The sequence below is a fragment of the Theobroma umbraticum genome, unplaced genomic scaffold, assembly GCF_002168275.2.
Source record: "Theobroma umbraticum cultivar Fairchild unplaced genomic scaffold, ASM216827v3 scaffold_146.0, whole genome shotgun sequence".
NCBI classification, from domain to species: Eukaryota; Viridiplantae; Streptophyta; class Magnoliopsida; order Malvales; family Malvaceae; genus Theobroma; species Theobroma umbraticum.
Window position 1 is genome coordinate 4314842 of NW_018397265.1, and position 16848 is coordinate 4331689.

The window sequence follows — 16848 nt, forward strand, 5'->3', positions numbered from 1 at the left end:
CATTGGATGTTGAGATGCAAACTAGTATCCACTTTTTGTCTTCTTCTTCTTTCATTTTTATAGAAAAAAAGGATTAATATATTTTTTTGATCCAATCATTGGATTACATACTCTGTTCTTATAAATTATGCATATCAAATTTTAAGTTAATCCAATGTGTCTAATTGGATTATTTTGACATCTGTAAAATTTTGAAAGTTAAATATATATATATATATATATATATATATATATTGAAAAAAGATAATACTTTCAATCAATGTGAATTAAGTATCTCATTTATTTAAAACTTTATATAGACCACAGTTGGTGGAACTAGGAGCCAAATAATTCAAAATCAACATTTTACATAATTTGGCATTGTCATACTTAAATATCAAATTGGCTAAATATTCTTCAAAAATCAACTAGAATCGATCAAACATAGCAAAGAATCAAAACTGATCAAACATCGAATTGGTTTAATCAATTCGATTTTGATTCAAAAGGATCAAAATTTTATCACCTTTTTTTGTAAATTATAATGTTAAAATTTATAAACTCCATCCATAATTATAAAATATACTAATAATCTAAATATATAAAAAAAATAACTTTTGTCCTCACTTAGCTGTAATTTAGTAATGAAGATATATATTTTTTATATAAATTTAAAAATTAAAAAATAATATATATACACTTGAACATTTGACTCATTAATTGATGCACTATTCCCCTACCTAAAGAGCAAGGTTCAAATCTTCCTTCTCCTAATTATATATATATATATATATATAATATTAATTTGCACATTTGCTCAATTCGATTCAAAAAATTTAAAATCGAAAACCGACCAAATAAATCAATTAGACCAAACTTTTTAAACTAATAGATTTAATGAATAGTTTTACTTAATCGTATTCGATTCGATTGAATCATTGGTCCAATCTAATTTAGCTTATATGAGTATAATTGCAAAAATTAAATTTAATGATAATAGCAGAAAGAATCTATTATATACAATATTACACCCGCTTTCATCACAGAATAAAGATGTTGCAATTAACCAATATTATACACAAGTTTGAAATAAAGAGAAAGAAAAATGTGCTTTTATATTTTTATTGACTTTTAAAGATAATAATAAAGTGATAATTTGTGTCATATTTATTACCTTTAAATAAAATTTAAATAAATTAAAGTTCGGATTAACTTATGAACTCATTCGATTCTATTTCGAACCTGTCGAGTTTGAGTTAATTTAAGTATGCGTTATTTAGTAAAAAAAAAAAAAATTCCTGCATCCACATGCCATAAAAATTTCTATATACAAAATCTCAAAAGGATATATGAACAATAAGAACTTCACATACTAACAACTAACTTAAAATCAAACTGTAAAACCATCTGAATGTGCTAACCTTACCAACTGGAAAAGGTGAAGGCTTTGCAAAGAGAGATGAGTGACAAGAGACTAGGCAAATAAATAGAGGTGGTAATTGCAACAACAGAAGCAATTTATATTTCATTCCATCAGATATTTGACTACAAAGTACAATCTTACAACTTATACAATGGCCTAATCCTGTGACTCAACAGATATCAGGGCAAAACTTTTGAGAGCCAAATATTAAATGCAAAATTTAAGGCCACCTAATGTTATATAGTAATTACAACTCCCATTTTCCAACCTACCAAGGCATGGTTATAAATTGTTGGAAGCATTGGACCATTCTTAAAAGAGCCAAAAAACACTTTTGAATTGAACATAAGGGATGTGGTTTCATTGCTCTGAAGACTATGCAGAAAAAAACACAACAATAAAAAATCACAAATTACACCATTGGCCAAAACACCAGAAACCAACACTGTGGCATGTAAAATCAGGGTACACTAAGGTCTTCAGGATCTAAGCAGCTGCACAGTAAATTTGAAATCCCAGAGTGTAGACTGGTTACCTATTAAAAGGCACATCCCGAAGCAGTTTCAATCCCAAGTTTTCTTCTATCTCTGCAAGGGTGAAAACACCATATCAACTTACTTAACGGTACAATATATTTATTCGAAGAAAACACAAGTTGTAGAGACTTCAAATGACATACATGTACAGGGTATACAAACAACACAGGTGATGAGGCTCCTTAAATATGCCAAATCAATCTAATGTCAAAAAACCAAGCTCTCACAAAGAAGAGGAGCTTCCTATGCATTAGAATTTGCTGGATGATCATCCTTCCAACCTTTAGACAGCAGGTCATAGTTAATTGATGCGAGCTGGGAGAGATTCTAACAACCACAATGAAAAAGAGAGTGAGGAAATAGCAGCAAAACTTGATCAAGAAAAACTAAATACAAAAATATTACAGTCCAGAGGAGAAGCACAATGACCATCAAATTGACGCAGCTAAGTTGCAAATTGACACAAATCACCATACAGCTTTAAATCAATCAAAACTACAATAATAACGGCATATTGCAGGACAGGATACATTGTTGCTTACTAAATTTATCTATTAAGAATGTTGCAAACTGTCTTTCATATGCAGGCCAAGATGGACATTTTTAACAAGCCCACTATACTTTATGTGGGAATGTATAAGTATACATATGACAAAGTGCTGGAGGAAGGCAGCATCAATAGGACAAATAATAAATAGAAAGAAAGGAATTTGAAAACTTAAAAATAAAATAAAAAAATTAAAATCTGTCTCTAAGTGCCATGCTAGCAACAATTAAAAGCAACTAAAGCACTTAAATCCAAACTAAAACAAAAATTCTTGATGCATTCTTACTAGGTAAAAGAATACCTTAAATGAGAAATTACTGAAAGAATAATTGACAGATGAACCAGACTCAAATTCAGCCATGCCTCCAAATTCATCTCCCTGTTTCATTTTTGTTCAACAGAAAGTCAACACCACATATCATAGAAAATCATCATTTATGAAACTGCAAATTTCTGGGGTTAAGATACCACTTCGTCTTGGCGGTTGCTCAGGCAACTACTACTGCCGCTTAAGCTATCAGCATCACTGGAATCATCAAACTCACTACCAGGATATGCATGGTCATCAGAAGTATTCCATGAGTAGCGACTTGTAAAGTAACTGGTATCAAGTGCACTCTCTGAAGTGGGAACAAAAGCGGCCTGTAAAATGTGCAAAAACATGGTTTGAGTAAATATAAGACTCCTTAAAAAGGTTAGATGGTGCAGAATTCATAATTGATGGAAAGACATTCACACCTTTTGCCTTGCAAGGGTGTCCCAATTGATATCTTTGAAAAATACATGCTGCTTCACCTGTATTACAATTTTATCATTAGTAATTCAAACATTTAAGGCAATTATGAAAACCATATACCCAAAGATATATAAAAAAAGGAAAAAACCCAAAACTTGTACTTATATTAAGAACCAATATCACCTCTGATGCTCCTTTGGCTCCAAGTCTCTGATGGGGATCTTCTGTCAAGAGTCTGGAAATTGAATATATTAAGCAACTTTTGAGTCCACAGCGAGGCACTTGAAGCAAGAAAAATACTCAAATGAAAAGAGCATTAAACTAAGAGACTCCTAAAACTCATTTAAGCTTGGTACTAGTGACCTCGAAGAACCCTTGGTTAAAACGTCTTGATGTAGTTTACTTTATTGAGAAAATATTTACAAAGTTAAGGAATTCATGTTGCCAAACGCAAGGGCCAATAAAACTCAAAAAATTAAAAGTTTTCTGTTTTAAAAGAAAAAGAGCATTGATGGTGCTAAACACACAAGGTCCTTAACATATGAAGTTATTAAAGACTAAAATCAATCATTGGAACATAATATCTAGCGTATGGTTAGTGTTTAAAGATACTAATGGAATCTATAGATGAACTTCAAAATGCAGAACATAGAAACTTCTAGATAAGCAAAATTATAGAGGAATATAGAATAAAGGTTTCATCAAATATCATGTGTGATAGCAATAGCAAAAATTAAGATGATGCAGCAGTATCTCACTGCATCAGTCACAGACATGAAAATCAAACACAACTTTTTTCAAAACTCAAGACACAAGAACATATCTTCTGTAAGGTAGATCTGTCCCCATCACAAACATGAAAGCAACAATTCCAAACATATGGGGATGCATCTATACACATCAGCGCACACACATTGTTATCGTAATGAGATTTATATTTTCTCAACATTGTTCACAGCTTTCTTTTATAAGTCCACAGGACTGAAACCTCTCTTTTAGTCAAGCCATAAAGCAAATATAGTACAGCTCTCTTTGCAAACCATTCATGCACCAGAAAATGTTGTCATAGACAACATAACAACGTTATGCCCACAAAATAATGTTATATGAAACTACTTAGACTCATTCTTTTCATTACAACTGTCATTTATTTCAACATGCATAAAATTCTCATGAAATACCAATACCACATAAAAAAAAAAAACAAATTTCTTACCGATTAATTAGATCTTTTGCTTCCAGGCTCATTTCTTCAGGTGCCCGTGGCCAAGGTATTTTACGGTTGAGAATATTATCAAATATTGTCTAAAACCAAAATGTGGAAGAAAGTAATGTAAGAATGAGATATAATTTAACATGCAAATTACAGAGTGGATGGCACACCAACAATTTTAGCAGCATTTTAAAGAAAAAAGTTTAAAAAGAAAACATTCTTTAAAGAATTTTAACAGCTACATCCAGGTAAAATAAGATTCAAATGAACTATATGGGGTGAACCTTATTGTTATATATAGCAATGCACCATGCCACCTACTAATTAAATTTAACTTTAGAATTCTCAAAAAAAGAAAAGAAAATGAAACCCTTAACGCAACATCAATATTAAAGTATCCAAGTATTTTGAACAAATAAAAAGATTAGCAAGTTTCCTGCTGGGCCAAGAGTCCAGAGTCCCAAAACTACCTGGAAGTGAGTAAATGCACCACGATAACTGTGCAGTTTTGACTAAGTCAAAAAATACATATAACCTATAATTGTCTTAGGTGCAAGAAAAGACCAACATTATCTTAAGTTTTCAACATATTTCCATTATTGCCTTGGCAGTTCTATCCCTGCCAAGAAAGTAAAATCTGACTCCAAACTCAGAAATCATACCCATCAATTGATATAAAGCTTATGTCTTCCAATTCACCCATTACCACAACAAAATTATGAAGGTAATAGCACCGAGCATGGTGATTGGGTGTTGTTAGTCAAAGATATAATTGATTTTCCTATCCTTATTGAAGAGCATTAACCAGACACCTAACAACAACTCCTGTTACTAATTTAGAAATAGTTTCAGTTTTCCAACACCTCATTTTCAATGCAATCTGGATTAAAAGAAACTCATCATTAGGTGGAAATTAAAATTTAAGAACTGAATAAAGAGAAGAGGAGATATAGAGATCTAAAAGTACGAAGTAGGAAAGATAACTATGATCTAACAGTGCAACCACACATTCATATATTGAGAGCACTATAAATCTCAAACAATCATCTGGAAAAAAAAAAGTTGATATACTTCAAATAATGGACCAACAGAATAAGAGTACAGAAAAAAAAAATGCACATGTTGAAAGGAAATATAATGCACAAGAAGAAAGAGTCAAAGGGAGCAGAACAATCAGTACCAAGAACAACTAGAATGCATAGAATCAAGATACAACCTGTGGATGCTCTGCATTGAACGGTGGAATGCCAACAATCAGTTCAAACAAAATGACACCCACAGACCACCAATCCGCCGTTGCACCTGAGGAAAATTGAATGTTACAGTGAACTTACTGCTTTCAAATATGATCAACAAAAGAATGAAATGCATAAGCTTATCAGGTAGAAACAAAGACGTAGACATTAATCAGCAACCAATAAGTTTTGAGCTAATTATAACCAAGATATCCGTCACAAAATCTATTATTTAACTAAAAAATTTGGATCCAAGTTGCTTAAGCTCTAGGGGCATATGCTTTTCAGGTTGACCAAATTTTAATCTAACTTGACCTTTAAGACAAACAGATGATGAAAAGATAATTAAAGCACCTTAAATTAAAAAGGGCTATACAAACCATGTCCAGTTCCCAAAAGAATCTCTGGTGCCAAATAGTCGGGTGTTCCCACAGCAGAACGTTTCTTCCGCCTCTCTTGCTGATGCTCAGTTGCAGATAATTGAGGCTGCTCATCATCAAGTAGAGATGTTCCACTAACTACTGGACCAGATAAGTCATCAGTGCTGTTGATGAGACCAACCTTTGAAAGCCCAAAATCTGTCAACTGCTCAAATGGGAAATTTTACTATAAGTTTAAAAGGGGATATTAAAAAAAAAATGAAAGGTCCAAAATTTAATACCAAAGAAGTAATCTTGATGCCACATTCCTGTTAAGGTACACTCATTTGCTCAACAAACTATCATCTTGTAGGCATATGTAGGTATTCCCTTGACCACTCAATAACATCTCACCTTTTAACATGATGAGTTTTTTTTCCCTACTCAGCCAATACTGTAAAACACACACCTCATCTTGCCATTGTGATCTCAATAAATTTCATAAATTATGACAAAACAATAGAAGATATTTCGCATTACAACTCTCATTAAATAATAAATAGAAAGATGATATTTGGCTTCCGTCCAAAAGAAAAAAGATTACAACTGTAAATAACTGTGCAGTTAGAACTTCCGAAAACAACAGACTGAGTAACAATAATCAAGCAATGTATATCTCCTAATATCTGACAAAAGAAGGGAATCAAGGAAGGTCATATTAACTGTTACCTTGATATGACCATCATGTGCAATTAACAAATTATCAGGCTTCAAATCACGATGAACCACATGGAGAGAATGTAAATATTCCAAGGCAAGCACCTGTAAGAATATGTATATATAAATATATACTTTACATAACAAAGAAAGGGAATTCCACGAATATAACCCAAGATATATATAAGGAACAGATTAAACCAATACTTACAACTTCCGCTATGTATACACGAGCAACCTCTTCGTCCAAGCAGCCTAAATTTCTCAATAACGAATACAAATCTCCTCCATTTAAATACTCCATCACAAGATACAAGTTATCACGGCAAGTGAATGAATAGAAGAATCGAACCTGATACAGCACATTAATGTAATAGTATGATAACAAGTTCTCAAGGAAGGTAAATCTTTGCAAGCTAGACCCACTCACCACAAATGGGTTGCGAACTGAAATCAAAATATCACGCTCTGCTAATATACTTTCAACTGCATTCTTGCGAATCATATCTGCCTTCTTTAGAACCTGTACCAAACAGCATAAACATGTTTTTAATTCGAAAAATTGATTCCCCTTCATCTCTCAGCAACAAGCTAACTACAGAGAACAATGAAACTGATATGAGGAACTCAAACATGATACGAGAAAATTTAGAGGGATGCCAGAATAAAACCAAAGCAAGATATGCCTTTCACACAAACGAGACTTATATGCTTACAATATAAAAATATAAAACACAGCCCTCCTTAAGAACAGGATATAGAAATTAGATAAAAAGGCTTCAACAAAGCATATGACGAGAGAAAGCAGGAAATTTAAAATAAAATTAAACTAAAAAAATTCCCTGGGCTTCACTTTTTTTTTCTCATTTCAAAAACACTTCTATGAACTTTTACATTTGGTATTTTTGTGCCAATTACTTTAGATTATAGCCTTTTCTAGAGAAAATATATAATTAAAAAAGAAGAAACAAAGGGAATGAAAAATGAGAAAAAAATTGAATAAAACAATTTTCACAATTTTTTTCATTTACTTTTATTTAATTTTCTGTTCTTTCTGCCTTATCTTTTTCTTTCGTTTACCCAAAAACTTAAAACGTTTTACTCAACTTTAAAAATATACAAATTGATAGACCCAATGTGTACACTTGATAATATACTTTTTTCAAAATTAATAATTAATCATAACTTTTTTTTGGAAAACATTTAAGAAAAAAAAAGGCAAGAAAACTAAAAAATGGAGGAAAAAAAGGATAAATTAAGAAAAAGATCCAACACATTCATCTGGTAAAAGGTCCAAAATCATGTTTTCTCACTAAACACACAATGCACCCCAAAAAAAAAAAGCCCAAAACCCTTTTATTTGCCTTTTTCTTATTCTTTCTCTTTTCTTTGCCTTTTTTTTATCTTTAAAATACACATTGATCACTCAAATGTTATAGTTGGTGTTTCTTTCAAATTAATAAAAATTATGATCTATTTAAGAAAATATCAGCAAAAGGAGGGAAGAATAATTTTATTTTTTTTCTTCTTCCTCTCTCTTCTTTCTTTTTCACTCCTTCTCTCTCTTTCTCTGACAAACCAAAAAACTAAGATTAAAAAATATTTAAAATGACAGAAATGGGCACAGAAAATGGGAAAATTTGGACAATGGACCTCGAGATTTTGAAATACCAGGGGTACCCCGAAACTTAATTCAATAGGTAGTATATAAATAATGCACAGTTAAAGAGAAGAATACAACTTTACTCAGCAGTTTTTATAAAACGATTTACTGAAAATCAAGTTCTTTAAGCATAAATCTCTTTCCAACTTGATTTGCTAGAACACATGTTTGAGTGATCCAGATCACAGTTCTATAGAGAGTTACCAAATTTGGTAAAATCTCTTGATATACATTCAGGAATGAAAGAATGAAAAGTTTCTAAGAAAGAAAAAGTGCCCTGATAGCATCATAACACCAAAGTTACCTTTTAAGTAATTACACTTTCACATGATGTAAACACCATAAGAACCAACAAATATGAAACAAACAAATGATAAGCATCTAAAAGATTAAGAGACAGCTGCTTCATAAAACAGGATTAAGAGAGTAACATAAACTGATTTTAGAAATAATTAAAAAAACATATTATATTCATTAAGGAAAAAGAGTTTAGGGAAAGAAAATCAAACTCAGGTACCTTTATTGCAAAAAGATCTCCTGTTGTTCTCTTTTTAGCTAAGAAAACACGCCCAAATGCTCCACGACTAATTGGCTTTATTATCTCAAAATCATCTATGGAGGTACGGTCCCTAGACGAATGATTAGGGCTAGTTCTCAAACTACGAACCAAATCATCCTCTAAAGGAGCATCCTCATCAATGATGGTACTTGTTATATCAACCTTTTCATCATCCACTAACTCACAAAGCTGCAAATACTTCTCCCTACATTTTAAAATTGATTACTAAATAAGAAAAGAACAACAAACTCAATAAGAACCTTTTGCTCAAAGTTCAAATTCTCCACAAGATTGTTCAGCAAAGTTTTCATCATATGCTAAAATTTACTTTCCCCAGTGTATCTACTGCATCCTTATAATCTTAAAAATAACCAGGAGCAACATACTTACCTAATCAGCTTCTCAATACGCGCCCCAAATGTTTCTACTGTAAGTGCATCAAATTTTCTGCGGTCTATGACAAGTCTCAAGTGCTCAAGAAAAGATAGTAAATATGGTATGGAACGATCATCAACCAATGGCATGTTTGCTACACATCTTGCAATATCAGCTAGTTCATTCATCTGCATGATCCAAAAGGAATTAAGACTTAATACTGCCATAGTAAAACCAATACACACCACTGCCAGCTAGATTTTAACAAGCAACAACTTAGGACAACAAAACCCATACTCTTCAAAGCAGATAAATAATGTATCTGCACCGTATAGACTGGCTCCTACTGTCTAAACTATCTGTATGAGTACCATTAGCGATCTAATGCAGGCACATAACAGCCTTCTATTGACAACAACTGAATTGAAATAAATTCCAGTTGACTTACAACAAAGGCTACAACAATGCCTTTCATATGATTAACTATAACGTAAACAACCAAAAAGAAGAATAGAACAAGAAGAGGAGGAATGCTGGGTGTGGAGGAAAGGTCAAGGAAAAACTATAAATTGGAAAATTAAACATAAAAAAGCATACCAGTTGTATTGGCCATATAAAAGTACATAGCAATCAAAGCATGTAATTCAACAGCTGTAAAAGCAGGAAAGTCTTTCAGAATTGAAAACTGGGTCAAAAAATACCTGTGGAAGATCCTCTTGCTCAGAAAAAGCACCCTTGCCTGACAATAACAAGTCTATCTGACTAGTTCTTGGCGTCAATAAAGGAGATCTAGGAGTCATGCTTCCTCCAGATGATGTTGTCATTCCTTGATCAGACTTAGGACCAAAGCGAGTTTTGCATGACATGGAAGGCAAACCCTTAAGGTCATCCACAAAAACGGAATTATCCGCTTCAGGAAAACAATCAAGCATGTCTTCTGAACCTCTCCTGGACCAATCACTTAGTTTAGGAGATAGAACATCAGATTCTTCAGTCACACTTGAATTTGATACTTTAGCAACATCTGGGCTCCCAAGGTGTTGGATGTCCTTATTAGCAAAGGAGTCTGTCATCTTCTCCAGCGTTTCAGCAATTCTTACAAGACGTTCATCAACACTTAAGCCCTTCTGATCACATCGATCAGCTACTGCACATATTCTTGAGTGATCTTCCACATTTGAGGTGGCCACCTCCTCCTCGCAAATGCGGCATATTATGGAACTTTCTTCAGAAACATTTGGTTGATCTCCCCAGTAACCCCAAGAAACTTTGTGTTGATGCTTAGAAGATTGTTCTTGTGATTCTTTTGCAGGAGGAAGCTCCTGAAGCTTCATAGCAGCCAGATCTACATCAGAAGCTCCTCTCCTTTTCAAGGTTTCAATCTTATTATCATTCTGCTCCTTGGGAGCAATGACTTCCTTTGGACCTTTTTTGGCAGGAGATGGGAGTTTCTTCCAAGAAGCTATCCTGTCTCTGCTTGCAGGAGACTCCAAGTTCTTTGGAGTGTCATCAGAAGGAGCAATAAAACCTCCTGGCAGTACAAGAAGGTCCGTCTTCCAATCCAAGGCATGTTGCTCCTGACTATAAGCTTTCTTAGATGAAGCTGCCTTTGACGACTTCGACGCCTTTGATGCACTCACACTTTTTGCTTCTCTTAGGACACCTGAAGAAGTTCTCTTATCTACAGGGTGCAGAACTCTAGATTGGCGAAGTTGTATCACAGGTTCATCTTCAGCCAACCCACTTTCTTTGTGGAACTGCAACAATCTTGTACACCTTGTGAGAATGAAAAGCATTCGGGTATAAAGCTGCTTAAGCGTGCCTGGAGGAAGTTCTTGACGCTTATCATCTAACTCCTGAACAATACCTTCACACTGAAGCCAAAACTCTCCAGGTGGTGTCATAGCACAGCTTCGAGCCAGAACCAGCAAATCCTCAATAGTTTCCTGCCACTCAGGATGACTTTCAGCATTTTTTTCAAGAATTCCAACAAGATCTGCGGCAAAAATAGCCAGATCAGCATTCACTTCCTCCTTTGCTTTGTCAAATTTTCCACGAATCACAACCAAGATCTCCTTCATAAAACAGAAATCTAATTAGGAACACATAACAACAAGAAAATAGGTCACAAGATATAGGATTAAAGTACCTCCAAGTTGTTTAATCGTCGAGGTTTCCAAAGTGGAAAGGGTCGTACACCTTTGGAATTTAATTCATGGGAAAAGCTCTTAATATCAGCAGGAAACCTCTTTCGAGGCCCACTTGTAACACGAAGAATAGCTTGGAAACGTGGTGATTCAGACTCCTTTGGATTTTCACAATCATATGAAGTCTGGGAAGGCAAATATTCATATAATCAATAACACCAGCACAAGTTAAATGCCAAAAACGCCAATAAAGGGCAGTTACGAAGTAATAATTAACAGCTAGGAGAAGATCAATGAAAATACTATTGTACCTCTGGCGTACAAAAATCTGAACTTTTTAAGCCTCCAGAACGGCCCCATGATGACTCATTTTGCCCTGGTAACAGTATTCAAGGAAGCAAAGCAACTTTTGAGAGAAAAAACATAACAACAGCCAGCAAGCCTTCAGGAAATGAAACCATTTCCAAATTAACCAGAATTCCAAAAAAAAAAAAGTAGTTTATACCCTACAAGTCTTCTAAAATAGACAATTCTGTCCTAGTTAAAACAGAAAGGATGGAGAATTGGAGAGAAATTTTGCAGCTCAAACAAATGTATTAGCATCCTATATCAACATCAGACATGCAATTCAAATGTAAAGCAGTGCGATCTTTGTTTACGACATTAGGAACGAAGAAGATGGTAAATAGAATAGCCTTGACACTTTTTAAACCAAGTTCTAAGCTTAGCAGCCACAACTTTATAGATCATTTCAGAGTCCACACTTAGTTCAGAAAAGCTATGATGGGGCTGTGACAGTAAATACTCAAAAAAGTATTTTACATAAGAAGCATGAATAGCATTCCTAATATCTAACAATTAGGAAAAAGCAATAAGAGAAAAAGAAAAATTACTACTCATATCCTCAAAAATTTTATCACCTTCTTCGAAACAGTTTGGTTACCAAACATACATAAACCTGGAAAAAAAAAGGGGGGGAAACCAGCAAAAGAAAAGAAAAAAATATGCCATGTTAAGCTACAGAATAATAAGCATCACAAGCATATCGGCATCTGTGGTAAACAACCATGGTTCTCCAAACTTTTATCACTCATCCCTCATCTTTACTTCTACGAATCACCCATCCACAATTGGCCTTTCTACTTTTTGAGCTTTTCTCTTTTCAAGATGATTTGTCCAGAATTCAAGACAAATATGAAATCTTAGAGAAACTCCTGTTTAGACGCAGCAAGCAGAGACAAAGTTAAAAGGCCTATCAGAGTCCAAAAAAATCTAAAAATTCAATCAATAGGACGATAGGTACTACATTTCTTCATTCAACATGATATGTCTACCCAGTGTGATCAGAACTGACCATACCATGCATTTTCACAAATTGATTTTCAAATTTAAAGAACTGTTTCCCTCAGCAAATATCTGAGTATCAACTGATGAGCAAAATGATACTTCACAGAAATAATTTTTGAAATCACATGCCTTTCCATTTTGAATCCATCAGCTGCACCTAATAGCACAATTTTGATTTTTTTTAAATATAATTAACAAAAACTTGAATATAGATATTTTCATTACATAAAACATTTAAGGATAAATTAACCCCACTCACTTTGGGTTTGATCATAATTCACTTTGGGTCCATTAGTATTGAAAATGGATACTTCACCCCAAAATAATATGTTGCAGGACACATAAATCTTGTCATACTCCACCATTTGAGTTTCCATTTACTTAATGATGTGGCATGAATTTATACCCATTTTACCCTTCTAGCATCAAAGAAACAACTGGTAATCAGAATCACACTGAGTGAAATCACTCTCTAACTCAATAACCAGGCAAAAGCAAAAACTTGGTCTCTCAGTCTCTCTCTCCCTAACTCCCCTAGCTTGAAGGTTCTGCTACTTCCACTCTTTTTTAATAAGAGGCCTAAATATAAAAGTTCCTCGGAACAAAATTTCAGTCAAAATTATTGAAAAATGTTTGGGTCCTAACCCACTCTACGAGATCCAAAGGAAACTTGTCCAATCTGTCACCATTGTAGAGAGAGCTTGTAGGTTCTGCTGCTTCCACTTATGAGCACCAGAGGAAACTTGTCCAGTCTGTTGCCACCATGGACTCCTCTAGTGGTGTTACCTCCTCTTTCTCTCTTGTCTGGATAAGTTGACCAACAGCCATTTTCCCAGCTTCCACTCACAAGAACATTCCATAGCTGCAATGGAAGTTCAATGATAACAGGTTCAACCTTTCAGAAAGATATCAGAAGCTGCTCAATTGATGGAAATCCTATATGGGGAGATAGATTATGAGATCACCCGCCAAATGGAGATATTATTAGAACAGTTCCAGCAACAAGATAAGAGTCCCAAGATTCCTGACTTTACAGGTTGAGGAACATCCCTTTCTGTTTTAAGTGAAACTCTAAAAAACTCATCTGCAGTTGAATGCCCATCACGATTGGAGTCAAACACATGGAAAATGATCTCAACAACATTATCTGTAAGTGATATGCCACAGACATGAGACGCTGTTTTCCAGGTGATAATTAGAGGTGGCAGAGGAGGAGGTTTCATAGGAGGTGGAGCAACAATTGCAATAACATCATTATGGTTAGGTGACAAAAATAAATACCAAGGGATCGATTTGCTCTTCAAGCCAAGCTCTCTAACATGCTTTCTAAATCTTATTCACTATCTGAGACCAAGGAGGGATGAGAAACAATAGCGAAAGTGTTCCTTAGCTTTTTCATTGTTGGAATTGTATCGCCATTGGTTGCAGTTCATTGTTTATACTAGTGGAGCAAACTTTTTCCCCTTTCAGGTAGCTCTGTTATCTTAGTCAGAACAGTTCCTTTTGGCACTACAAAACCATCCTGCCTATTTCATTAATCATGTAAACCCGGAACTCTAATTTGCTCACCTAATATATTATCCTGCACTTACTAAATCTGAGCATAGATAAGAGAGTGTTTCTTGTATAGCAATAGTTGCCTTTTCTTTTTTTTCGGCAAGAGCTTTAATTATATTTCAATGATTCTCTGGGTGAATGAAATGTCAACTTATCTGTAAGTGATATACAAGAATCAAAGGTCTGTTTTCATGTAGAAAGAAAGATTGAGATGAGATAGGAGCAAGCAGTACATGACAGCTAGGGGAGCAGCTGTCAGACTGCAAGCTCAAAATCACGTGAAGGCAAGCGAAAGAATAGAGATATGGCATTTTAATCATTTTATAAAATCCATTAACAGTGTTTGGGGGTCTAAGGCAGAGTGTCCATTTCCAAAACTAATGGACCCCAAGTGAATTATGGTCAAACCCTAAAAGGGTGGGGGTTATTTACCCAATATTTAAACTCCAACTCTCTGCAACACACCAACTGCTAATTGTCCAAGAATAATGCACAAGTATGGTAAAAGTAAATCTTATAATCTGATCCACTCGGTGTCCTTTATCACCACATATTGTATGTCAGATCAGAGACTACTATCAAACCCTGTGGAAAGGATAACCCACTTGAAAGCACCTTTAATGTCTCAAACCACACAAATCCCCCCTCTCTTCCCAATGCCAAAAAGAGGACAGGAGAGAGAGATGGCGGTTTAGAACTTCACATTATTTGCTTTTAGCAATTTGATCTGTGCTAGAGAGTAAAATTCTTAAACCTCATGCCTCTTACAAAGTTTAATAAGGCTCAATAAATATGCATTATGCCTGTGTTAAAGTTAAGCTTCCTTTTTATTCTGCCTCGCCTCCTAGCTACACCTATTAGATCAATGCAAGAACAGCTCAGAGCTAAACAATTGATGTGGCATAACGAAATGTTTCCAGCATTCTATCCACCAACTAGTCATTGAACAGGGAAATCCAAAATCAAGTCCCAGAATAAAGGGTAACCAAAAATAAGAATCTATTACTATAAAGCAACAGCTCTGCCATTAAAATCATCAATGGCATAATCGAAACAATAACAATTATACAAGAAACAGTAATAAATCAAAGTAAGAGCAGTACCAGCTTCGGAGGATGATTCCCCATTCTGCAACCGAGACTTCCCTTGCACACTAGGGCTCTGTTCTCTTGAGTGCCACCCACCACCACCACTCCCAGTCGACATACTATCCGAATTGCTCGCATTATCAAGCAAACTCTCTTGCAACAACCTCTGATTCAAACTGTCTTTCTTCCCAGAACCCGATTTCCCCGAACTACCATCGCCAGCAACGCTCCTTGAACCTCCGGGCCTGGACAAGTTACTAGCTCCAAGCACAGAAGCCGCCGCACTTTTCTCCCCTCTGAAACTGAAAAAGCTCTCCTGCGGCAAGGGGCCGGACCGGGTTTTTATCCGATTCAACCCCAAGGAAGAGGCCAGAATCGGCGACACAGAGGAGGGCCCGTCCTTGGCATCGGGCTTCTTGGGGGTAGAAGAAGAGGGCTTGGCACTTGGGGTTTGGGGTTGGGGTTCTTTGGCTTTGAGGTCCAAGCGTCTGAGTCCATCTTTGACTTGGGTTTTCTTGCAAGCTACGGGACTGAAAGGGGAGGTGGAATTGGGGATCTGCTGGGAGTCAGGCTTCGAGGTTGAAGCTTTGGGTTTTTTCTTGTCGGATCGGATCGGGGAATTGGAAGTGGATCGAGGGCTATTGGATCCATCAGAATCCGATTTCTTTGAAGAGGAAAAGAAGAGCTTGTTTTTGAACACCATTTCTGTCCTGTTTGCTTCAGCATAAGGATTGGATGAACGAAAGCAGCCACTAAATGGTTCCTGCACCCAGGCCAGCCATCCGTTGCTCCATTTTATGGTCTTTAAATTTCTGTATAAGCTTAGTTAACTTGACCCTGGAAGCAAAGAAGAAAGCGTTGAAGAGGCGGGGGATTTTTGCTCAGAGTAACGGGGGATGGATGAGGTTGAAGCCTTTCCAGGGAAAGAGCGGAGAAGCGACTGCGACTTCAAAGTGGCCAATGTGCATATGGAAAAACAAACTACGACTTTTAAACGTCAAAGTTAAGTGGTTGAAAAAACGAAAAAAGATCAAGTCAATTCTTCTTTCCTTCTTTTTTTTATTTCTTAGGTTAGGTGATTCTGCCCTAAAGTTTTTTTTTTTTCATCTTAATTTAAACACTTAAATAATTGGTTTTAAGTATAACATCTAAAACAAAACCCAAACTATTCACAAAAATTCTAATAAATTTTTATTATTTTAAATTAAATAAATCTTTATTACTAATAATTTACTTATTATTTTTATATATATACTAACATATTATAATATATATTGACATTGTATGCTTTTATTGTGATATAATGACATGATATTACATGTCATTTTACAACATTCACGCCATATGAAAATGATAAATGATATTTT

The 16848-nt window shown here is 34.9% G+C and overlaps 1 protein-coding gene across 5 annotated transcripts; it reads right to left on the reverse strand.

The window, feature by feature from the left end:
* Positions 1-1475: 1475 nt before the first annotated feature.
* Positions 1476-16437, reverse strand: LOC110422877 (Protein kinase superfamily protein). Of its 5 annotated transcripts, none has more exons than XM_021436896.1 (18): positions 15497-16437; positions 11801-11865; positions 11492-11674; positions 10044-11414; positions 9358-9530; positions 8926-9172; positions 7176-7268; positions 6957-7097; positions 6758-6850; positions 6050-6254; positions 5651-5736; positions 4438-4526; positions 3405-3456; positions 3224-3280; positions 2954-3127; positions 2787-2864; positions 2082-2265; positions 1476-1989 (listed from the first exon to the last, which is right to left on the reverse strand). In XM_021436896.1, the coding sequence occupies exons 1-17, from the start codon at positions 16182-16184 to the stop codon at positions 2182-2184; spliced, it is 3879 nt and encodes a 1292-aa protein (XP_021292571.1). In that variant the 5' UTR covers positions 16185-16437; the 3' UTR covers positions 1476-1989; positions 2082-2181. The 5 variants fall into 5 exon arrangements, with proteins under 5 accessions (XP_021292571.1, XP_021292572.1, XP_021292570.1 ...); XM_021436897.1 differs by having other exon boundaries at positions 2957-3127; positions 10044-11417; XM_021436895.1 differs by having other exon boundaries at positions 10044-11417.
* Positions 16438-16848: the final 411 nt, after the last annotated feature.

Coding starts and splice junctions, on each gene's coding strand:
- LOC110422877 (XM_021436895.1), bottom strand. CDS start 16,184: ATGGTGTTCAAAAACAAGCTCTTCTTTTCCTCTTCAAAGAAATCGGAT. Junction 3,128..3,223: donor ACACCCTTGCAAGGCAAAAG/GTGTGAATGTCT, acceptor CACATTTTACAG/GCCGCTTTTGTTCCCACTTC. Junction 2,266..2,786: donor TCAGTAATTTCTCATTTAAG/GTATTCTTTTAC, acceptor TGTGGTTGTTAG/AATCTCTCCCAGCTCGCATC.